The following is a 25,182-nucleotide window of genomic DNA, read 5'->3' as shown; positions in this document are numbered from 1 at the left end:
AACGTGCTATCAGCTATTTACACCCCAGCCCCTTACCAGCTAATGCAAATACTGTTAAATTCAGTTTATTGTTGTTTTAGTTCAGCGTTTTCCCTCAATGAACTTTAAGTTGCAGCAACTTGAGGGTTCCAGGTTGGCAGCCATCTGTTACAATGAGTTGTTGACGAACCCCAAGATGCAGATATGGCGGCAGGCATTGTGCGGAGAAACATTATTTAATGTCCAAAAGTAAAAATAAAGAAAAGACACAAACCAGGAACGCCAAGCTGGAAAACGGGAAACAGGATCCAGCAAACAGGAACTAGGAACAAAAAGACAGAAAGCAGTCCATGGCATACAGGAACAGAGACAAGTAAAAGGTAGGAGCTACAAGTATTCATGACATTAATCCAGCAGTGACTGGAGGGCAGGACAGGTTTAAATAGCAGCTGGTTGATTGACACCAGGTGTGGCCAGGTGCCAATCAGCCACAGCTGTGGGGAAAAAGCACTCAGGGAGACAATCAGGAAATAACCAAAATAAGAGTGCTGACAGGAACTAAAGACAGGAAACAGACAAACGCAGAGGAAAAACTAAGACATAGCCAAACTGTCAGGGACAAGCCTGACAGTAACCCCCCTTCCCATAACGGATACTAGACGTTTTAGAAAATCCCCCACCACCAAAAAAACCAGTCCAAAGTCACGGGAGGGTGGAGGGAGGACAAGGAGGTGGGCTGCCAGGCCAAGTGTCCCCAGAACCAGCGGGGAAGAGTCAGGTGGCGACGGCGAGTTGAACGCCGCCGCAATTGTCGAGGCGGCTCGTCCACAGGCGTGGGAGGACCCACCGGAGAGGATGGTGGCGCCCTCTGCTGGCCCACCGGAGTGCATGGTGGTGGTGCCCTCTGCTGGCCCACCGGAGTACATGGTGGAGGCGCCCTCTGCTGGCCCAGCGGAGTGCATGGTGGTGGCGCCCTCTGCTGGCCCACCGGAGTGCATGGTGGCGGCGCCCTCTCCTGGCGCACCGGAGTGCATGGTGGCGGTGCCCTCTGCTGGCCCACCGGAGTGCATGGTGGTGGCGCCCTCTGCTGGCCCACCGGAGTGCATGGTGGCGGCGCCCTCTCCTGGCCCACCGGGAAGGATGATGGCGGCGCCCTCTGCTGGCCCACCGGGAAGGATGATGGCGGCGCCCTCGGCTGGCCCACCGGGAAGGATGATGGCGGCGCCCTCTGCTGGCCCACCGGGAAGGATGATGGCGGCGCCCTCTGCTGGCCCACCGGGAAGGATGATGGCGGCGCCCCCTGCTGGCCCACCGGGAAGGATGGTGGCGGCGCCCCCTGCTGGCCCACCGGAGAGGGTGGTGGAGACCCCTGCTGGCCCACCGGAGAGCATGGTGGCGTCTGCTGGTCCACCGGAGAGGATGGCGCCGTCTGTTGCAGACCCCTCGGAGATGATGGCGCCATCTCTTGCAGACCCACTGGGGTGAGGAATAGCTGTGCCTCCCCAGCTGCACAGCTACTCATAGCCCCCACCCCAATAAAAACACTGACAGGAAACTAAGACAAACGCAACCAAACTGTCAGGGGCAACCCTGACATGCAAACTAGATAAGAACCAATTAGTACAAATTTGTAAAAACTAAACATGGGAATACGATTGTTGCTCAACTAGCTACAATTTTGTTTGTTTTTTGAAAGTGACAAGTGTATACACATACTGTACATATACATTCACTGTAAAAACATACATATACACATACTGTACATATACACTCACTGTACAAACACACACATACACATACTACACATACATTCACTGTACAAACACACACATACATATACTGTACATATACATTCACTGTACAAGCACACATATACACATACTGTACATATACATTCACTGTTCAAACACACATACTGTATACACATACTGTACATATACATTCGCTGTACACACATATACACATACTGTACATATACATTCACTGTACAAGCACACATACACATACTGTACATATACAAGTACATATGCACACATACACTCATGCACATAATCACGTTTCATCAAACATATATTAACGTTGTTGCCCTAGGGTAAACTGGGTATAACACATGGCACACTGACAAAGCTTAACCTATTGTTACTATAACAATCTACAAGGTTAATGTAGGTTGCTTCTCTTTCTTCCCCTCCATGTTTCTGCATTCTTTCGTATCTCAAGTTATCATTACGTATATGTACTGTTGCATTTGAACAATTGTATTGTTGATAATAAAGGTAAAGTACTGGTATTTTTTATTATCAATAGCACTATTTCTATTGGTATTCATATTGCTCCATTTTTAGTGTAATAATGCTCATTGTCATTTCTGTATTTTTTTTAAAATTTTCGCTAACTGCTTATTTGCTATTACTTTTACCATCATATTTGTACATGTCGTATTTGCTGATGTTGCTCTGTTGTTGTTGTTGTTGTTGTTGTTGTGTTTGCTGTTGTTGTTTTTGTCTCTCTGTCTAATCCCCCTCTTGTCCCCACAATTCCCCCCTCTGTCTTCCTTTTTCTCTCTTTCTATCCCCTCCTGCTCCGGCCCGGCTGCACCAAATGATAATATAAATACATTTAATAAAGTCAAAATACAAGTAAGGCAACAAGAGAAGTATCCTACACTTCTCTTTTGTAAAGTAAATCTGAACAGCCGATATGGGCATCTACATCTGCTATATGATTTGCCCGAGAAGCTGGGCAGGACATTAAAAAAAAAAAAAAAAAAAGAAAGTGACAAGTGAAGGTATATTTTTCAAATTGTCAGGTAGAGAGTTCCATAGTTGTTTATTGTTTATTGAATGGATCCCCATTAGCTGACGCCAAGGTGACTGCTAGTCTTCCTGGGGTCCAGTTGTGATCCTTTTATTGAAAAGGCAGTCTGGGCAAAAGATGTTCTACGTAATGGGACGCAACCAGAGCCGGCCCAAGGTATAAGCGTACTAAGCGCTTGCTTAGGGCCCCGCGGCCACCAGGGGGCCCCCAAAAGCAATTAACAAAAAATGGTTATTTTTATTTTTTGCATGTACGAGTCTGACTGATGATTTCTAAATGATCAAAGATATATTATTGTACAAAAACACAATTTTAGGTCAACAGAGTGCTGCTGCTGATCTAGGCCTAGTGATTCTTCCTGCCTCTCTTTAAGCTGCCTCTGCTGCACCTGTGACGTTTGCCGCCTGCCGTGCAATGCCAGACATGCGCACTGGGGCCGGGCATCTAAAGCGCAGATAGAGGCAAAACAATGTCACAAAAAAGGACATATCCTTCAGGTGCAGAAAAAAGGAAGAAGAAGAAAGTGGAAGAGGAGAAAAAATGCCATGATAAAGGTATGTTTGCATGACTTGGTAATAAAAAGTTTATCAAAGAGATTTGTAGCTGTAATTAGCTTTAGCTAGGTGACGTTAGCTAGCTAGCGCGGTGCTAGCAATATGTTTTTAGCATCAGGTTACTAGTGAGATATGTTGTTTGCACAAATTGTTTGCAGCAGAGCACGGTAATTTATGTGAGTAAAATAAACATTATTTTTTACATCAACTCATAAGTTATGTGAAACTTCCCCAGGAGCATTGTTAAAATACTTTGGAGGCACAGAATCAGCCCAGAGCCAGTCCACATCCTCAGGCTCAACTGTGAGTGATGAATCAGGTGAGGAAAAGACTGTCACCATACAGTATACATTTAATTTCTTAGTATAAACATTACACCTGAAGGGAAATTAATATAGTCAAAGTATCTCATTAATATGTGTGCCTATATGTATGTATGTATGTATTTAACCTTAGGTCCATCTCCATCCTCTACAGTGCTCTCTCACACACCTCCATCATCTGTGCCCACTGTCCCCTCCATGTCTGAAACCACAGCTGATTTATCTAGTAAGTTAACTGCAAAACACCCTTTATAAATGCTCATTGTACTGCAGAACATTCTGAGATTAATAATTATGTCCAACAGTGCAATTTAATGACCTTATATGTCCTTCTTTTTTAGTCATTGTCTTTCTTTGGTCACTTCCTCAGCATCTTCCACCACAACGTCCCCTTCACACCATGGACCATCATCAGCTCCGCCAGTTGACTCAGCTGAGTGGCCTTCTTTCCTCTCAGATTCAGACAGGACTGAGCAGGTGATCAGAGGACCACTGTCTATTAAGGAGAACTTTTCATTCCCCAAACGGCATAATGGCTGAAGTTTTCATTATCATTATACCTACAGACAGCTAGTCAATGGGGAAAAAGTCAAGCGTAGCTGGCTGACTTATTCAAGAAGTAAAGATGCAGTCTATTGCTTTTGCTGCAAATTATTTTCCAAAAAGTCCTTAAAACTGGCAGCCGAGGGACAGCGGGATTGGGTCAACATAGGTGCAATAATAAAGTAAATCAGAATCAGCTTTATTGTCCAGTTATGTTTAACACACATGGAATTTAACTTCAGTAGACTGCGCTCTCTTTGTACAAAGTAAACATTAAATATGAACAATTAACTAAAAATATAAACTAGTAATTAAAGACTAATATGTACAAGACTGATGAGACAAGATGACACTTTTACTGTAAATACAAAGCTTTATCACTTGGACTGTTCAACCCCAGGTCACTCTTGTAGCTGAATGTTTTCTACATTTTAAGATTAGGAACCATATGTGGCACTCTGGACATCATTCGTTCATTCATTGGTATTATTTATGTTCTTAACTGGGCCACCCTCATATCTTTATAAATGACATGCCATTTGTAAAGACATACCAGGCTGACAATAGGATAATGTAAACAACACTGCCAGAGCCGCAATGAGTTTATAGTGGGTGTGTGAATGATCAACAATCAATATTATTGGCAGAAATAGAGGGCCCCAAAATCAAATTTTGCTTAGGGCCCCATGGAGGCTTGGGCCGGCACTGGACGCAACAGTTGCCTTTTGACGTTGCTCGGGTGGTAGATGTGGTACCACTTCGCAGTCTTGTAATTGCCTTGCAGAGCAATTGGGGAGCAGAGTTATTTAAGCATTTTAAAAAACAGTTTGACTGTGTGTAACAATATTAAATTGGTAAAACTTAAAATATTTTATTTGGTTAGAATTTGGCAATGATGATATCGTATACTCTTCTTGTCTAGGACTTTCAAAGCGCGGTTATAGAGACACTCAATGGTCTTGATTGATGACTGGTGTGCCTGGGACCATGTAGTTAAGCCATAAGAGATGTGTGAAAGAATCATTGAATTCATAAAAGTAAAAGCACAGCTGAGAGTTAAGCAGTTTCTTAAAATCTTAAAACAGCCTAGGTTAGCCTTCAGGGTTTGACACATTTTCTTAATGTGACTTTTAAAATTCAGCTGGTAGTCTATGATTATGCCCAAATATTTTACTTCAGTTACTTGTTCAATAAGCTCCTCATTGATTTTTATATTCAGGTTTGTTTGAGGTAGCTTTTTTATGGAGAAGCAGACAGAGTTTGTCTTTTTAGTGTTTAGGGTTAAACAGGATGATGCCAGCCAAGACACTATTTTGTCTAATTTAGCATTTAACTTCTCAGCAACTAGAGTACAGGTCTTACCTGATGTATATACGACTGTGTCATCCGCATACATCTGTAGTTCTATATCTATGCATACATCTGGTAGGTCATTGATGTATAGACTGAATAGTATCGGTCCCAAGACACTACCCGGAGGTATCCCTGTTTAAATTTTGCGGAAGGAAGATCTCACAATGTTAATGATGACACATTATTTACGGCCCTTTAAATATGACTCAAACCAGAACAATGAATGTTTGGATAAGTTTAATATAGTTAATTTTGAAATTAAAATGTCATGATTGACTGTATCAAATGCTTTTTTTAAGTCTCGAAATACTGCACCGACCACCTGTCCTTTGTCAAGGGAATGTTTGATATTTTCAGTTGAAAAACAAGTGGCAGATTTGATATAGAATAGTATTATACCTCTTTTATATATAATACTATAATGTTTTCTGAGGCTGAGCCAATCAGTGGCCATGATTCTGAACAGCCCATCTTGATGTGTTTGCTCCCATCTAGTGGCCAATACTAATGTAGTATTGATACTTTTAGTTTATTTAGACATTTTTCTGCCTAAAATGCCTAATTGATGTAGCCTGGGATGACTGTATTTATATTATTAAAGAAGTTTAATCAATAATCTGTTTAACTTGCAAGGCACAACATTCCATTAAACAAAAAGAGTGTTTTGGGGAAAAATGTGTTTGTTTGTATATTCAAGCACCATTCCAAAATTATTCAAATGCTTTGGTGAAATCTGTGCTGATGAACAGAACACTTCCTTAATTGAAACCTACATTAAGACACTAATAAACATAAACAAGTACGCGTAGGATTAGCTCAATAATACCACTTTGTGATGGTGATGATATTGTTGGGGCAAAGAACAATAATATATTGTCAGTTATAGTTGTCGGCTTTAAAAAGCTCAGAAGGACAAATAAACAATTCAGTGGTGATGCAACAATTCTGAGTCATGAAAGCATTGCTGAGAAGAAGTGTCAACGGCCAACAGCGGGTTGCTCTGAGTAAACCAAATGTGCCACATCATGCTGCCAGCAGGATGCTTCTGTGTATTGCAGGGTCAGTGTGGGATTTAGGATGATGTGTGATCACCGAATACATCTTTGACTTTGCCTTTCATTGTTGCCACTCTCAGCTTTTTTCCCCTCTCCCTTATCCCCCCCGCTTTCCCTACCCCTTAAATCCACATCGTCAGGCGTCACTTGTTACCGTGGGAAGAACAATGCTGACATCACGCTCATTATGCAATTCAATCAATGCTGTGGGAGGAGTGATTCTTTTTTTAGCGCCCACCCAGAGACAGGAGGGTCATTCAAGCGTGCACATCTGCCCGGAGGACAGTGTGCATGTGTGTGTGTGTGTGCGTGTGTGTGTGTGTGTGTGTGCGCGTGTGTGTGTGGTGTTCGTTTTTGCAAAGTGAGTGACTGTGTGCACATGCAGGGGAGAATGTCTGCATGTTTATGTCTGATGTGATTACTCTGAGGACTTTTAGCAAAAATAGAAGTGCAGGAAGAGAAGAAAAACATTATAATGTGGAAACCCAAGGGCAGCTTGCTGAACAGGTCAGGAGAAGATGTAACTCTCACACACAAGCTGAAGATGGTTCAAATCAAGTAAATTTATTTACCAGCCAAGGTCAGATCACAGTGGAACTAGAGGTTGTTAAGAATGGTAAACATTGGAACTGCTTAATTCGGTTATTTTAAGGGATGTGCACCTTTCACATTTGAATCGATACGGTACCAACTCATGTTATCTGGGAATCAATACAAGTACTCAACGATACACAATTTTGGTAATTTTGTGTTCTGTTAAGTAATGTTGATTGTTTAAAAAAAGTCAATGTTTTTATATAACATTTTACACTTAGCTGTTCTGTCCACTTCTTTGTCTAATTTGCAAGTACTCTACTGTATAATATAGCGTATTTTTTGGACCATATGGCGCACCGGATTGTAAGGCGCACTGCCCATAGGCATAGCCATTTCTGCCAGTGGGTGCTCGGTGTGGGTGTATTAAAAAAAAAAATAGACGTTCAGCAAATCCCATATGATTTGTGGCTTTATTATTTTGTAAAACGGACCAAACCCGCCACAAAATTAACTACAACAAGATTGATTTAAAAAAATTTGTTTTAAAGATTGAAAGTTGCCATCAATCCCACGTGGGTGCTCGGCATTGTCCCAAAGCACCAACGGGATCGGCGCCTATGGCACTGCCGATGAGCGGGTCTACTCAGGTCTATTTTCATAAAATAGGTGCACCGGATTATAAGGCGCATTAAAGGGGTCATTTTATTCTTTAAAACACTTCTTTGTGGTCTACATAACATGTAATGGTGGTTCTTTGGTCAAAATGTTGCATAGATTATGGTTTACAGATCATCTTCAAGCCGCTTTCTGACCGTCTCTTCAGTATACACCGTTTTAGTGGACAGTCTTATTTACATGGCTCCACTTCAACGTCTTCTCCCTGTCATCTTTTTTGTAGCCGTAGTTTTTAGCGCTTCCATAACAAGTCTACTGACATGATAGTTAAAGGGTGCATTAAAAGAGCCATATGTAATAATTTCAAGTCAAGTCATCATTAAATGGAATTAATAAATCATGTTCTTTTCAAATACCTCTGTAACTGATAACAGAAGTTCAGCCGGGATATGCTCATTTCAAAATGAAATTTACAGCCTCGAAATCGTGTTATTGTTTTCATTTCGATGTCTTGCCCTCTACCGTTTGACCAATTAGAAAGTCTGTCAGTGTGTCACATCCAGGTTGCCAGTTATGCACCACCATCTTCGTCTGGCTACTGCCACTGGTAAAGTTATTAAACATGTCAGACCTTAGTAAATCTAAAAGGCGTTGTTACGATTCTCAACTCATTCATGACAAAGCCAGGAACAAAACAAGGATTTGTATCTGGGATGCCTTTGATAGATGGAGACGATTGAAGGCGGAGAATATTTTTTCATCTGATGCCAAACTTGCTAATTTTCTCCTTGATAGGTAAGTAAGGCATTTATGTATTCTTATTGCTTGTAATAAATGAAAATGGGCATTTAAGTATGTAAACTATATTGTCCAATACAGTCTATGATCTAGTCTAACAAAGCTAGTATGTTCGTGCTTAGCATGTTAGCCCGGACAATGACACATCGACATACAGGCCAACGGGAGAAATATATGCCCGTTAGCCTATACGTCGATGTGTCATCCAACTGACAGGGCAAAATATTTTTTCAACAAATAAAACCTATGTAGATATGAGTAGTGTCAGCGCCTATTTGGTTCTCAATATGCTGATACGCTGAGGAAATGTGTTCCAACATTAGCACAGCTGTCGTGGCAATGTGAAATGTATGGAAACAGCCAAATCACATGATAAAATAATTCTTCATTCATGTTTGCATATTGTGGACTACATGTACCAAGTTATATCGCAATCTGAAAAGTTTGAAACAGTAGTTTATAGGCATACCTTGGTTAAATGTCTCCTCTTTAGTTTTGGGCGTACATTAGGCTGCTACGCATATTCTACTTATTTTCACCAGTGTAACAATTGCTAGCGTTGGTTGTAGTTAATTTTTGTCTTTTGTTTTCTGATAGTACTGACAATAACCATATGATTGCCATTTTTTGTGATATTTTACGCAGGCATGACGTACTTCTTCCTGAAAATAGCCTCATTTCTGTGTAAAATGTGTTGGTTAGAGATTTGTTATTGACAAGATGCTTGTCTATTGCGCTATTTTGGTCCCAGCACCTCAACCCCCAGTAAGAGGCAATGGAAGTTTGAAGTTCCTTGGAGTAGCCTAGTCGATCGAGTTGGATTCGGCTGCGTATCTGCCAACCTCAATCAGGGAGATGGGGAGGGGACTACAGAATTTTGACCATGATTGCAGTACCATTTCTGGCCAAATTATAAACGCTTTACTTAAAAAGAGAAGTCTTTAAAGGTATCCCCTAGCAGCAAAAAATGTTGGCCCTACACATGTGCGTCACGGAAAAGCTACAGCATTCCTGTCTGTTCATGATTTGGTTCACAGTTCCCAAGGATGCAAGGACATAGCTGCATGTTGGGTCAACCAAGTCTTTAATAATGAATAACAGTTTACAAAAAAAAAAGGTGTAAAGAGGAAGAGCTAACAAAATATAGCACAGCGTAAAAATAGCAGGGAGCAAACATATCGGAGAATCTAGTGCCTAGGGAGTGACATCAATTAGCGTAGCTTAATGATTATGGAGTCAAAACAGTGCCAAAATCCATGCGCATGAAAACTACTCTGATTGCGCTCACGCTGGGTTTAACTGTTTCGACACGTGTGGCATTCCACCCTTTTGGCACTTTGGGGCAGGCATTGAATAGGTGGCCCGGCAACTCCCCTCCTTTCTGATTGGTCAGTTTAAACGTCTACTGTCACCATCCAACTATAAATCCAATATAGAGATGAGATTCTTTAGACAAAATAAGCCAATATTAGTGCATTTTGGGCCTGATTTACTAATATATAAATAAAACAATAAACAGTTTGTGCAATCTATAAAATAGTGTGTACTATCAGTGGGTGTGTTGCGTGTGATCTACTAAGACTGTGCGTGTAATTGTAAAGCGGTGCAGACCGCCTTATTTAAATGAGGATTTTGCGTGTCCTATACAGGGCATCACCTCCGAGACACTAATTTCCTGCACATTCATGTTATCATCATGTTAACACCTGTGGCGTTTTGCTATGTTTTCAAACATGCGGAGACAAGTACCACTTTTTATGGGCATTTTAGAAGCAGTCGTACAGTGCATCTACATTGACACCACTTTTTTTTTAACCGCTCAAGACGCAAAAGATGCATACTTCAAGAAGATTTTTTCAATTAAATTTGTTTAGTCAGCACCCTAAGTCCGTTAGCAGCTATAATATTATGAAATGATGTTGCTGAATAGACGATATGTCGATTTTTATTTTTGACCATTCAAAAACACACACACGTAGGACGGAGGATTCTCTGTTCATTGGCTGTCGATCACTGATCCTGCAGCCGTGTGTGGAACTGTCAGTTTGCACATCCCTCTGACACAAGCTAAATAAAACGCAAAAAAGTGCTGGCTAAATGGTTGATGAATCCCATTGCGCATGCTAAATGATTATATTTGTATCTTCTCCTCTCATTGTGGCCGTTTTCATGATCAGCATATATTTTGCATATTAATGAAGACAGAGATGCAAAATGGATTGCAAACTTATTATGCTCACTTGACAAACGCAATCCACGTTGCACACGTTTAATAGATCAACTTTGCGTGTGCTTTCAGGTTTGCACGTGTTTTAGTACACGCAAACCTTTAGTAAATTAGGCCCCCTTGTCGTTTAGTATACGTTTTACACTACAACGCATGTCCAAAAATAATGTTAACTATTGAATTGAGACAAGTCAAACACTAATGCCAGGCGGAAAACAGCCCTGGGACTGAAGCTTGTCCCTTTAGACTACCCACAAGTTCATTAATTGGCTCCTTTCTTGCCAATGTGACAATGATTGGCAACAGACCAATCAGCGGTCAGATGCCAGATAAGAGCTGGCCCCCACACTTCAATATGAATCACAAACAAGTAAGACAAATAAAACATCCAAACAAGAGAAGTATAGTGCTCTATTCCACGGATGATCGGGTGAAGTCCTTTATCCTTCCATCGATCGCTGGAACGCAGGTGAGCACGGGTGTTGATGAGCAGATGAGGGCTGGCTGGCGTAGGTGGAGCGCTAATGTTTTTATCATAGCTTTGTGAGGTCCCGTTGCTAAGTTAGCTTCAATGGTGTCGTTAGCAACAGCATTGTTAATCTTCGCCAAGCTGGAAAGCATTAACCGTGTATTTACATGTCCAGGGTTTAATAGTATTGTTGATTTTCTGTCTATCCTTCCAGTCAGGGGTTTATTTCTTTTGTTTATATCTGCATTTGAGCCCGATGCTATCACGTTAGCTCCGTAGCTAAAGTGTTTCGCCGATGTATTGTCGTGGAGATAAAAGTCACTGTGAATGTCCATTTCGCATTCTCGATTCTCATTTTCAAAAGGATATAGTATCCGAGGTGGTTTAAAATACAAATACATGATCCACAATAGAAAAAGGAGAAAGTGTGGAATCCAATGAACCCTTGTACCTAAGTTACGGTCAGAGCGAAAAAAGATACGTCCTGCACTGCACTATAGTCTTTCACTCTCACTTTCCTCATCCACGAATCTTTCATCCTCGCTCAAATTAATGGGGTAATCGTCGCTTTCTCGGTCCAAATCTCTCTCGCTGCTGGTGTAAACAATAGGGAAATGTGAGCAGCACTCCAGCTTGTGAAGTCACGCTACTTCCGGTAGGGGCAAGGCTTTTTTTTATCAGCGACCAAAAGTTGCAAACTTTATCGTCGTTGTTCTCTACTAAATCCTTTCAGCAAAAATATGGCAATTCCGCGAAATGATCAAGTATGACACATAGAATGGATCTGCTGTCCCCGTTTAAATGAAAAAAATTCATTTCAGTAGGCCTTTAACTAGTTGATGTCATGAAAGACAGCCTATTTCGACTGACAACGGGTTTTTCTTGCTCCCCAGGTAGTTGCAATGTTGCATCCTATAGACTTAATCTATTCGCTCATTTATCAATGACAGGTACCATTGTACCAGGCGTGATACCCTCACAATGTGATCAAATGTGTGTATTATTTTTGTCATAATCTCTTATGACAATGATTATTGGTTTCTGGCATTTTGTGTTATTTCCTGACCAGTGCTTTTAGTTTTGTTTCCATTTCCTGTTTTCCTCATTTTGTGTTTCTTATTTTCTCCTATCTGAGCGCTGGTTCCTTCACCCGTCCCTGATTGGCAATCAAGACATTCAGGATGCTTTATATGCCAACATTGTCCTTTTTCAGTAGATCATTGTGGATCATTTGCTTTGTTTTGTACCCAATCCATGCATACTGTTGCGTTGACCAGCATTCCTCCAATGGGGAATTCAAATTGCTAGTCTCTCCCAGATTCTTTTTATGGCAATACGCTGATGTTTATATTCAATCTCCAGGCAATAGTTGGTATTTTGTAGTTTATTCTCAAAGCTTAGAGGACAAACCTGAGACCAACCCAGCACCCAAGCGTTCCCTAGCCCGGTCCAGATCGGTCTACCAAAACCCCGGAACTCCTGTCTACTTCCTCCTTCTCCTGTCCCCCCACCCCCTGCTGTTTCCCCAGTCTAGCTGTGCTCCGTATCTTAGGAATGTAATGGCAGTCTCAACAAAGACATCGCTCTGACTCTAACCAAGGACACTCGAATCCAAGCACTTTGTACCACACGAGACATTAGCTGATGTAAATATGACTATAGGAGTTTTTAGAAAGAAGTAACACTTAAATATGGATATTCTTCCAACAAGTCCCCCTTTAAGATCTTCTAATAAGATCTTTATTACTTGTATAAAACTTATAAAGCACGCCCCACATTAAAGTAGGTGCTGTTTTTTTTCTTTAAGCAAGCTAGCAATAAAACAACAGCTTATTCACATGGGAGATAGATGGAGGGAGTCCACGTCAATGTCGTCATTGTCAGGGAAGTAAACCAACAATTCTCGAAAGTCTTAAAGTTACCACTTTGCTAGACCCCCTTTAGTGACACTTAGCCCAAGGGGCGATAAAGCAACCGCATGAGGCTATGATGGCCAAAAAAGCTCCGAATGGAGACCAAGACAGACTTAATTAGGTCAGTCCACCTGCCTAATGTGCTTTGAAGCCAATCTTTGAAGGGGTCAGAGCCCCCTGAAACTTCAGTAGTTCCCTAGACAGGGCCTGGAGGCCCTTTAAGGCCCTCTGAACTGAGCCATCGGGGGTAGTGTTGATAGGAATGAAGGTACAGCATTGGTCACCAAACATTGCACACACTCCTTCTTCCTTGGCTAGGATGCGGTCAAGGGCTATGCGGATCTGAACGGCCCTGAGGGAGGTCGGGGCAAGTTGTTCAGCAAGTCCCTCAACGGCGTCACGAGTCAGGTTGGTTAGTCTCAACGGCGGCGGGGAGTTAGAGAGGCCGCTGAAACAGGAGTTCCAAGGGGTGTTAATTTGGTGAGTGGGGTCACCAGTCTAACCATAGCACAAAGCCCAACGGCTGACGTCGGGATTCTAATGTACAATCTGTGCTTCCCACAACACCAGAATAAGTCAGCTCGTGCCCAAGGGCTTATCCTAGAGCCATCTATCAGTGTGGTGCACCAGTAACGGTTGATGTCACCCAATTTGTTGGGGGACGGAGAGGGTCCTGTAATTTGAAAACGCGTGTAATTCAGCTTTTGGGCCACAAAGGGAAGAAGTCGGGTGGTATTGTCAACAGAAGGGTACACATGTCAGTCAACTTAAAAGGGGCGGGGTAAGTGTGGGAAAAGGGACGTCCAGCGGAAGAAGCAACACAGTCACCCAGGTTTTGGCATCCACCTGAGCCACAGGTTGTCTGCACCCGCTCCTAAGGTCAAAGGTCAAAGTTACCAGGCCTTCGGTGGTGATGTCATTAGCACGCACGGATGTGAGCCTTTGAAACACCACCGAGGTGGGGTGGTACTTTAGGTGCTACAGAGGGTGTAGAGGTAGTTAACGCCCTCTCAAGGACATTAATTTTAATAATTCCTTTAGCGTCTGTATCAGTCAGGTCAAGCCCCAAAACAACATAAAAGGGACGATGGGCACAACTTACCAGAGTATGTTGTCTGCATCCGACACCAATGGTTCAGGGTTGAGTCGTAACAAATATAGAGGTTATTACCACGGTAATAGTTATTGTGTCCCCCGTAATTAATCACACTGCACAGGTCAAAAAATAAGTCTTGCTATCCCCTTTGACCCAGTCTATTTAAAGTCCTTTGTATGTTCTTAGACACTTGTCAGTCACTGTCGTCAGGAAGGATGAACTGAGACACAAAGACAGTAGAACACGCCCAAGCACCAGTCCGTCAGGGAACACTAGTCGGGTGTAACATCCTGCCTTTCGTCTATCAATATCAGAGTAATTTAGGTAACAAAACGGGGATTAACATCAAACTTTTCACTTAATGTAACGACACAGATAGTTATGCTGCAAACAAGCAAGAAAAACTAAGAAACATTTAGCATACTGGATTGGTCTCACACAAGGATATACAATATAGAAGTTGAAAAGAGTAATGTAGGTAGAAAATCTCTCTCGTCTCCTGGGCTGAGGGGCAGATGATATGGCGATGTCAGCAATGACATCCCCTGGTGATCTGTCAGGTTCTTCAGCTGTAGTGCAGAGGGAGAGGTGGTACCAGGTGTCCCCTCCACCAGCCAGTCGAAGGGCGTGGGACGTCCGTTCCACGACCTTAAAGGGACCAGTCCACCTGAGCTCCGTCCACTTGCGTTTGATGACCTTGATCTTGACCCTCTCAGCGGGCGGAAGGGAATCTGTATAGAAGAACTGGCACACAAATTCTGCAATTTTTTGTGTAAAATACCATTTTGGTTTTACGCTGAGTCCTCCTTCCATGGGGGGCTGCTGGTCCTGTGAATGGCTGACCTGTATGCAGCTCATAGGGTGAAAAACTCAAAGGGCGGTAAAACAGTTTTATTCACGGACCTTCGAATGATCATTAACACTAATTGCAACATGTCAATTCAATTCAATTTGGTCTGTGCACAGATTTTAGCCAATTAGTTTTTGATGTTCTGGTCCATCCTTTCAACCTTACGTTGGGACTCAGGATGGTACCCCAAACCTGTGTTCTAGTCCGAAAGCCTTTTCGACCAAGGTTAAGTGAGTATTTTTTTTTTTTAATGGTTGCCGTTGTCTGACCTAATCTTTTTTTGGGGAAACCATGTCGGGGTACTAGGTCATTCACAAGTCATTTAATTACTGATATTGCATCCTCTTTTGAGGTTGTTGTTGCTTCCGGCCAACCACTGTGATTGTCAACACAAGTCAGTACGTACCTTTTCCCTTGTACCGTATTGATCATATCAGTGAAATCAAAGACTATACATGGTTCACCCTCACCTCCTCCATATTCTAAATTTGATATACTAAAGTACTATCGATGTGTAAAATCAATATTTTCAAATTAAAATTAGTTATAACTTCTTACCCACGGGAAAAATGTTAAAACTATGGAATGTGTCAGAGTCGAATGATTGTCGATTTTGTTCCAAGGAGTCTGTATCCACCCTCACTCACCCCCTTCTGTTTCTGAAAAAAAGGACTGTGTTAGTCATACTATCACTTTCAGAAACATCTAAGAAAAAGGTCAGCTAATAGTCAAGTAGCGGAGGACAGGTCATGTTTGAGGTCAATGAAAGTCTCTTTAGCCTCTATGGTCCACTGGGGGGTGGTGTTAGGGTAGGGGACCCCTTAGCGATATCACAAATAACTACTAAACCCTATCTTTTATGTAATTTATTCAATATGGTGAAAGTAACAAAATATGCTAATATTTATATTGTCACCAATAGTAGAAAAATACTACCCTTATGGCGGATGCTTTAGCAATAGTATTTTGAATTTTTACCACACCTGGTGGCCCCAATAATTCATTAAGTCAAGCTCATGTTGTAGAAAGTTGAATGATGCAGACACGTTTGTTACTGAATACTTTCTATCAGACTTCTGTCTTGACGACTATGTGTATGTAATGAGCAACTATAATTATTTGATATGCTTAAATGTGTAATGTGTCGTTTTAGCTCAGCTGTTGTGTAGCTGCTAGCTCCTCGTAGCCTACAGGTGTCTAAAGTGCAGCCCATAGTAATGTGTTTAACATCACTATGGGCTAAACCTAATCTTTTGAAAATGTGGTATTTGGGTGTCGGTGTAATGTTTGGCAGCTACGCCGTGTCTTATCATTGGACCTAAGTTCTTTGGTTTTGTAGGCGAGACAGAGAGCAAGGGAACAATGTGGGACACTATTGTGTCCATCTTATACCATGCTAGCTGTTGCAAAGATAGGTCAACATGAGCAGCCACACCTTGAGTTCCAACATATATAAATAATCATAACATATGGCGACTCGGGTGGCAGAACACACGGAAGCATCTCAGCCAGTCAGGGTTTTCACCGTTAGAGCAGTTGGATGTCAGCCATTCCTGTTGTTTCAGGCTGTGGTATGAGCTCATGGAGTAGTCTTGGTAGTGGTGTCGCAGCTGGGTGGTTCAGCCGTCAGGTAACACCAGGAATGTTCCTTCTTTGCGATTTGAATGTCAGGGTACAGTCTGTAAAGGAGGTCCAGCAATCTGAACCGGAAGTGGTTTGGTGACAGGTAACCTTCTTGTGACCCCAGCGAAGCCTTCGACCTTTAAAGAGGAAGCACACAGTTTTTTTTGGTACCTCTGCATTCAGAATCTGATGGGTGGCTGATAAAATTGTCCGTTGACACTCATGTCCAGCAGGGGTCCTGTCGGTACTTCCTGCTGCGGCTCCTGATGTGGGCGTCCTCTTACACGCCTTCGTGTTCGCTTGTTGGCACGACGGAACCTTTCCTGTTCGGAAATGTTCGGACAGTCACGACTCCAGTGACCAGGCTGGTCACAGCCGAAACAGTGTCTACCCCAGACCGGCTTTGAAGCATCGTGTTGTCCACCACCCGAGGATTCTTTCCTCCACCTGTTGGAACTCAAAAGCTGCTGAATATACCCTAGCTGATCTTTGACCTTTTGGTTCTTTTAACCTTTTATCTTCAGCGATCTGTAATTTAAGTAGTCGTTTCCTTGTTGCTCTGTCATTAGCCCTATTTTGCTTGGGATAAATAAAATGTCCTGCCATATATTGTTTTTGGCACCTTGTATATCAGGGTTAACTTTGTCCAAAGTGTTTGGCCAAAGGTTCCCTCCCGGAGGTACAGGTGGGAAAGCAAGGTCAACAATGGCTTGCATGTATGCATCGGCAAGAAACTTATATTGTAGTATGTCCAAAGTGTTAATGTCATGTGTCAAAAATGTCTGCCGGAGAAAATGGTCAGACGTGTACAAGGGGTTAGTTTTCGGAGGCAGGATTAATCTCAGAGGGGGCGTGTTAATACCTCCTTCTCTTGTCACTGGAGTAGGGGGCGGTGACTTAGTCAAAGTCTGGGCGGGTCGTTTGAATTGTCTTGCGCCTGCGCGGCAGACAAAAAACCAATCAGTTCATTCTGTCAATAATCATCGTTTCTTTTGCTGCATTTCGTTTTTCCACGTAATCCCCGTTTACTTTTATCATACACCAAACTCTTAAATTCTCTCCCTGAGTGTTCCATTTTCACCATCGCACACACACACACACACACACACACACACACACACACACGCACACACACACACGCACACACACACACTCAGCAGCACACACACACACAAGCACGCGTAAGTACTCCCACTCACACACACTCACACTCAGCGTTTCACTTTACCATAAAACTTCCAGTTACTTTTTTTTATTTATTTTTTATTTTATTTTACCAGACGTTTGAGTTCACGACTTTTCGAGTATTGTAAACTCCCTCTTAACCCTTTCAAGGAACGTTCTCCTTTTTTTCTTTTTTTTTCTCTACCTGCTAGTTCCATTGTCGACAACCGTCCATTCAATTGATCATTACACAGTGATGATTAATCACATTCCTCCCCCGCTGCCATCACATTTCTGTTTTTCACACTCCAAGGCCATGTGTCTATATTTTCTTAATTCTAGTGCCCTTATCGCACTGGGATCTTCCAACCCGGGACTCTTTATTGTACCTTTTACAAATGGCCTCCAGCCTTTTCCGTACATTTCAGTGCCCTATTATCGTCACTGGGATCTTGCAACCCGTACTCATTAAGGGACGACCAAATTCCCAGGGTAAGCTACACCCAACTATTAGTTCACTCGTCAATGAAACTGCCCGTCACGGTAATCGAGACACAATGGCCTGAGTTGACCACTTATTTACAATTTATCTATCAAAATCACCAATCTGTGCCTGGGATTAAAAAACAGTGTTTGACTTACAGACTTCAGGACAGACTCCTAACGCAGATTTTATCTAAAAGGAAAGGTTCTGCTTACCTTGAATTGGCCAATTGAGTCTGTCCAGAAGATTGCAAGAGTCATCAATCAACAGCGTGCCATCTCGGACGAAGCCCCCAAATTGTTGCGTTGACCAGCATTCCTCCAATGGGGAATTCAAATTGCTAGTCTCTCCCAGATTCTTTTTATGGCAATACGCTGATGTTTATATTCAATCTCCAGGCAATAGTTGGTATTTTGTAGTTTATTCTCAAAGCTTAGAGGACAAACCTGAGACCAACCCAGCACCCAAGCGTTCCCTAGCCCGGTCCAGATCGGTCTACCAAAACCCCGGAACTCCTGTCTACTTCCTCCTTCTCCTGTCCCCCCCACCTGCTGTTTCCCCAGTCTAGCTGTGCTCCGTATCTTAGGAATGTAATGGCAGTCTCAACAAAGACAGCGCTCTGACTCTAACCAAGGACACTCGAATCCAAGCACTTTGTACCACACGAGACATTAGCTGATGTAAATATGACTATAGGAGTTTTTAGAAAGAAGTAACACTTAAATATGGATATTCTTCCAACAATACCTTTCCCTAACATTCTTCTGCACTGTTTCCTTTGTTTTTGTCATTTAGTACATTTTTACCTGCACCCGTCTGTTGTCTCTGCTTCCTATGGCCATGCTTAAAGCAACGCTTATGCAGTACAAATTTTATTCTAAACACTTTATTTCCTAAGGAATAATATAAGGTTATTTTGTTTAAAGACTTCTCTTCTTTAGAAGGGACACAGTTTGACTATAACAGTTCCCTCAGATTGACTATGACCTGGAGACAGCAGGCGTTTAAACTGACCAGTCAGAAAGGAGGGGCATTGCCGGGCCGTGTATTCAATTGCCGCCCCTAAGTGACAAAAGGAGGAACTCCATGCGCCTACGTAAATGGAAAGTGTTTTTTATGCGTGCTGATTTTGTTACTGTTTTGAGGCCATAACTAAAGAACCTCAGGTCGTCTCAGGAATTAGCAATCTGGCGTTCAGTGGCATCAAGTAGTATCCTGAAATAACAACCAAAACAGGAAACAGTAAGGTGATGTATGCTAGCCTTTAAATAGGCCCCCCATTTTAGACCAGTTGATCTGCCGTCTCTTTTCTGCTCTGCCCCCCTCTCCTGCGTGGAGAGGTTATTATGTGACCACAGATGAAGCGCTAGCTGTTCAAAGTCGGGACCCGGGGTGGACCACTCATCGGTGCATCAGTTGGGGACGTCTCTGCGCTAATGACTTTTCTCCACTCAAGATGATCTCCTGCTGGCCCCACTATGGACTGGACTCTCACATTGTTAACTAGATCCACTCGACATCCATTGCATCGGTCGCCCAGTGAGGGGTGGGGGTGTTGGGTCCCACATCTGCGGTGGCCTCTAAGGTTTCTCATTGTATCCCATCAGGTTGAGTTTTTCTTGGCCTGATGTGGGATCTGAGCCGAGGATCTCATTGTGGCTTGTGCAGCCCTTTAAAACACTTGTGATTAAGGGCTATTCAAATAAACTTTAAATGATTGATTGATTGATGTAACAAAATAAAAGAAAAAAACAGCAAGGAAAACGATTGTCCAAACTGTCATGTTAAAAATGCTTTTAAAAATGAAAATACTGTTCAAAAGACCTGTAACTCCAGCCTATAGCATGGATCGGAACTATAATTATAATTTCCAAGGCATATGCAAATTGACTTATTGTCTAAATTGACTTTGCTTATTATATGAACCATTCGAACGTAATAATGGTGATGTGAAAGAGCTACTCACTACAAACTGCAATCTACCACCAGTATATTAGTTTCAGTCTTTTGTCAACATGTTGGTTCAAAGCCTTGGAATCAAGTCTTTACAGTCGAAACTGAAACTAGCAAATATGAAATTGTCTGTCAAAATGGTGTCTTTGTGCATCTGTGTGGCTGTCATACATATCTGAATGTGTGGAGATCAAGGCACCAAAATAATTACAGTAAAAGGCAGGTGTGTGTGAGGATGTCTTATTGTTTTTTGGGGGACAAAGGCAGTCTTGACCCTCGGCTGCTCATTTGTTACTCTGCATGGGGTTATTACACTTCCACAGTCTTGTTTACAAACAAGATTAATTACAAATTGGACTGTGTTTGTTTTACCGGACATTAAAACCAAAAATTATTGGAACAGTGAGGCCGATTGCTTTCTCTTTGCCGTGAACCTTTGGGTTTGATATTAAAAGATAAATATGAAACAAGAGATCAAAACGTCAGCTTTTATTTCTAGGTAATTACATCATGATCTACACAACTCAGATGTCTGTGCGTGGGTGTGTATTTGTGTGTGTGCATGCATGTATGTGCGTGTGTGTGCCAGAGATCTACAGCAAGAGAGAGAGAGGGCGAGCGAGAGAGAGAGAGAGAGAGAGAGAGAGAGAGAGAGAGAGAAAGAAGGTGCAACAATCAGCAAATCAACATAAACACAATGATAAAAACCCTGCTTGAACAGCTTCTGCCCTCGAGCGCCACCGAGAGGATAACAAAAAACTCTTAGTTTTGCACCTGTGGGCCATTGGACTCATAAGTCAGGTCTATTCAACCGGCGGTCCAAGGGCCGGTATGGTATCATTACCAGGTTGGATTTGGCTGAGTGCAAAACTTGGGAGACAAACAATTTGGACCACAGTAAACACAATGGCAGATTCTTGCATTGTCATTTTAACTTTGCTGGCAAACATAGAACACTGGGGTCCAAACTTGAAGTTTACCTCATTGTGGCGTTCCAAAAGTCACCGTTTTAAGTCCTCTCCTTTCTGGCATCTACACAATGTCTTTCGTAACGTGATTCGTACAACTAATGTGTTACTGTAGTTTGATTACTTCAGATGCAGTCCGCTCAACTTCTTTATTATATTAGTGGTATTCCTCAAGGTTCTATTTTAGGTCCTCTCCTTTTTCATCATTTGGGCTATTAAACTTATGACCTGCGAGTTCAGTTAAAAAAAACCTCAGAGTGACTAACGTTTTTCACATAGGGCCCAAATACACAGCAGAACGCTCCTGTAACTCTGACAAAATAAATAGACTAAAATCAAATGTCTACTGTTGAGGACGCTGGTTCTCCGGAATATACAAAATAAGACGTAAACGGAGAAGTCCACCCTCGCTGTCTTTAGCTTTCTGGTAATGTGGCCCTAAAACATCCATCCATCCTTTTTCTACCGCTTGTCCCTTACAATTCAGTTATATATCCCTGCCATACATTTTCAATTGAAAGCACCAGAGATAGTACTCTTATGGTCCATTAAACGCTCAGTTAAAATACAATGTGTCACTCAGGTGTTAACAAGCATCAATAAGTAGCTGAAGCCAGACGCAAAGTGTTGAAGACATATTGAAAACTTGGTACTTGGTCAAAAAGGTTTGAGAACCTCTGCATTAATCAAACAAATTGCCCAGCCCCAATTTGGGTGTACATTTTAATAAGGTACACTTATTTAAAATAACAAAGAAAACCTTCTATTTGCGATTAATCACGATTATGATTTAACCGTGGATAGTGCGATTAATCACGATAAAATATTTAAATCGTTTAACACGCGAAGTCCCAGAGAAGGGTCAATTGACACTTTTACCTAGAAAACACACAAGAGGGTCATTTGACCCCTAGTCCCCCCTGTGGACACTCCTTTTGTTATGAAAATGTGGCTGTTAGTGGCACACGGCAGGGGGCCACTTGAGCCTGTGTGGGGGAGGGGACCTTACAGCTCAAGCTTTAGTTCTGAGGTAGGTTGTGTGTGTTTTTGCAAGGATCAACAGAATGAAGGGATCAACACTCTGACATTTATTGTTAAAAAAAATACAAAACAAAACATATTTACAAAGAATGAAAAAGCAACTGTTTTCCCAGTTTTGGTGTGGAGGGTTGTTGCAGAAGCAATTGTTATTTTTGTGTGCCAAAAATAGTTTTAAAAAAAAAATTTACAAAGAAAAAAGCATATTTACAAAGAATGAAAAACCATGTCCATGTAAACGTGACTGACATACATTTGAGCAGTCACTCACAATCCTGGCACTGCCATTGCTCCTTTCGGCATTTCCCACATGTATAATTTTTCTGTCTACCTAGACAAACTGCCCCTAACAGCCTCATTACCATAACAAAATGAGTGATTAGTGTATTCGGGAAAAGCGTCGGGCCAAATGACCCCTCTCTGGGTCTTCTAGGTAGACAGAAAAATGCTGGGACTTCTAGTGTTAAACAGTCATATTAAAAATGTAAATGACTTTGATGATGTTGATATCTACATGACAATTACCTGTTAAAAATACGATAGCCAAAAGTTAGGCTCATGGTGCCATGGATCTTGAGGAAAAAAGTAATGTGTCTGTTGTTATAATCACTTGTTACTTTCCCAAAAGGAGGTTATGTTTTTTTTTGTGTCAAAGAATATTGATCTATATTGATATATAATGTATATATTGTGTTTTTATGTTGATTTAATTAAAAAAAAAAAAAAAAAAGTTATTATTATTATTATTATTTTAAATTTCTTGTGCGGCCCGGTACCAATCGGTCCACGGACCGGTACCGGGCCACGGACCGGTGGTTGGGGACCACTGATGTAGACCACAAGGAAGTGTTTTAAATGTAACAAAAAATCATAATATGACTCCTTTAATACGCCTTATAAATCCGGTGTGCCTTTTGTATAAAAATACACCTGAATAGACCTGCCCATCGATAGTGCGCCTTACAATCTGGTGCGTCCTATGGTCCGAAAATTACAGTACATGTTATTTACTGTGTGATGTCGCCCTATCCTATTTTATATCAAGTTCATCTTACTGTAATGCTGGTTGTTAGCTTGCATTAGTAAACATTACTTCCTGCATTGTACTTGCTGTGCTTCTGACGCCGTCCTGTTGACAAACAACCACTTCAAAATTAGCGTGCCACGTTACATCAAACCCTTCTATAACGGACATAAAAGTAATTAACTAGATTACTCGATATGTAACACCGTTTTTCCTCAGACTGGTAACAACACCAACCTAAACACTGCCACTGACCAACTTGTACTTTACTTGAGACACTTACTTATGCGTCCCTCCTCACCACAGAAGGACAATTGCAAGAAAAAAAAAATACTTTTAGTTGTTGCTTGGCTGCAGCTGTTTCTCACAGGTCAAATTACAGCTGTTAGACCTCAGTGCATAATAAACTGAAATAGCAGCGCATTTTGTTCGTTCATTTTATTCACGGGTTGAAGTAAAACATTGTTATCTTCTACCCTCAACAGAAAATCCAAACTTTCCAGCAACATTGTGCCTCAAGGGGTGTTTTTGGAGCACAAGGGGGAAGACGACATCCCAACTGTGATGACACTCTGGCAGCCCGTTAGCATCCATAAATCACACACTTATATCAGGTTTACACACACTTTGATATTTGACCGTGTGGGTTGGAGAATCCTCATGTCCAGGTTGGTGGCATTCCAATTCCTGTGTAAGAACATCTCCTCCCCTGGAAGAGGCAGCTCTGCCTCAGCCTTGGTTATTTTCTCCAGTGGGTCAGGTGACGAGGCCAGCTGGTTATTTCTCTCCATCACGTGACCGGTAGTTGTGCTATAGGTGCTGCTTTGTAAAATGCACTGGTTGAGCAGACTGACGCAGAAGAGGCATCTATTTATAGGTGAGTGCTCAAATGTGTGTGTTGAATGTATGCCTGTTTTAAAAATAAGCAGGGAGACATTAATTCTAAATAAACAATTCTTCTAATAAAAAAAAAGCGGAGAAATATAAGCTCAGAGGAAAATCTAATCTAATACTTTTGTATGCACGTACTAAAGACATTTAGTATATCAGTATGTGGAATTAAATTATGGAACGGATTATGCAAAGATGTCAATGTACTAATATGATCCAATTTAAAAGGCTGTATAAACTACAAGTGTTTACAAAGTACAACTGAGAATAGTTTTGATAAACATTTTGAGCTTTGTTGAAAATGAGATATTATTCATCTCATATGTGAATCATGACTGGCTTAACTACTAAGAGAACTGCTTTATTCGTTGGTGTAAATTTAGTTTCAATTCCCAGCTCAGAAAAGGAAATGAACAGTTATGTTAGTAATTGCTATGACTTGGAAAAGGGGTAAGATTAAATAAGCTTTGCTTCTTCCTACTCTTTTCGAACAGGTTGTAAAGAGAAATTGTTGGGTTTCTTCCTTCTTCATTCATCTTCAATGAATACTCCAGTTGTATATATATGAAAGATGATGGTTTATTTTAAGAATGGTTCAGTACAATGCCTCACAGCACCGGGAAACAAAACATCGGTAACTGTGGGAAAAAGAACACAACTCCATAGAACTTTTCTGTGTGTGTGACGTCATTTCCTGGCGCGCAGTGAACCGGAAGAGATCACCTGACGATAGCGCGGATGAACCGGCACTACCGTATATAACCTATTGGAGGCGCATAACAACAACGGCAAGCCTCTCTTCTCATAATACACAGAAACAGCATTAATAACAATGAGATCACATTTACTCAACACCCCCCTTTATCTCATGACCATGAAACAGTGAAACACATTAGTTTCCAAAAAAG

At 41.7% G+C, this 25,182-nt stretch overlaps 1 protein-coding gene across 2 annotated transcripts; it reads left to right on the top strand.

The window, feature by feature from the left end:
* The first annotated feature begins 3,225 nt into the window (after nucleotides 1-3,225).
* Nucleotides 3,226-24,170, top strand: LOC133654951 (uncharacterized). Of its 2 annotated transcripts, none has more exons than XM_062054827.1 (5): nucleotides 3,226-3,350; nucleotides 3,586-3,669; nucleotides 3,828-3,899; nucleotides 4,044-4,150; nucleotides 23,869-24,170. In XM_062054827.1, the coding sequence occupies exons 1-5, from the start codon at nucleotides 3,266-3,268 to the stop codon at nucleotides 23,968-23,970; spliced, it is 450 nt and encodes a 149-aa protein (XP_061910811.1). In that variant the 5' UTR covers nucleotides 3,226-3,265; the 3' UTR covers nucleotides 23,971-24,170. The 2 variants fall into 2 exon arrangements, with proteins under 2 accessions (XP_061910811.1, XP_061910810.1); XM_062054826.1 differs by having other exon boundaries at nucleotides 3,807-3,899.
* The last annotated feature ends 1,012 nt before the right edge of the window (nucleotides 24,171-25,182 follow it).

Source organism: Entelurus aequoreus, linkage group LG08, assembly GCF_033978785.1.
Source record: "Entelurus aequoreus isolate RoL-2023_Sb linkage group LG08, RoL_Eaeq_v1.1, whole genome shotgun sequence".
NCBI classification, from domain to species: domain Eukaryota; kingdom Metazoa; phylum Chordata; class Actinopteri; order Syngnathiformes; family Syngnathidae; genus Entelurus; species Entelurus aequoreus.
Note: the sequence above shows the minus strand (reverse complement) of the source record. Positions and strands in the feature narration are given on the sequence as shown.

What these genes read in the sequence shown, in the direction of transcription:
- LOC133654951 (XM_062054826.1), top strand. Translation starts at nt 3,266, where the DNA reads ATGTCACAAAAAAGGACATATCCTTCAGGTGCAGAAAAAAGGAAGAAG. An exon ending in GAAAAAATGCCATGATAAAG is followed by an intron (nt 3,351 to 3,585) that starts GTATGTTTGCAT and finishes AAACTTCCCCAG; the next exon opens with GAGCATTGTTAAAATACTTT. An exon ending in AACTGTGAGTGATGAATCAG is followed by an intron (nt 3,670 to 3,806) that starts GTGAGGAAAAGA and finishes ATTTAACCTTAG; the next exon opens with GTCCATCTCCATCCTCTACA.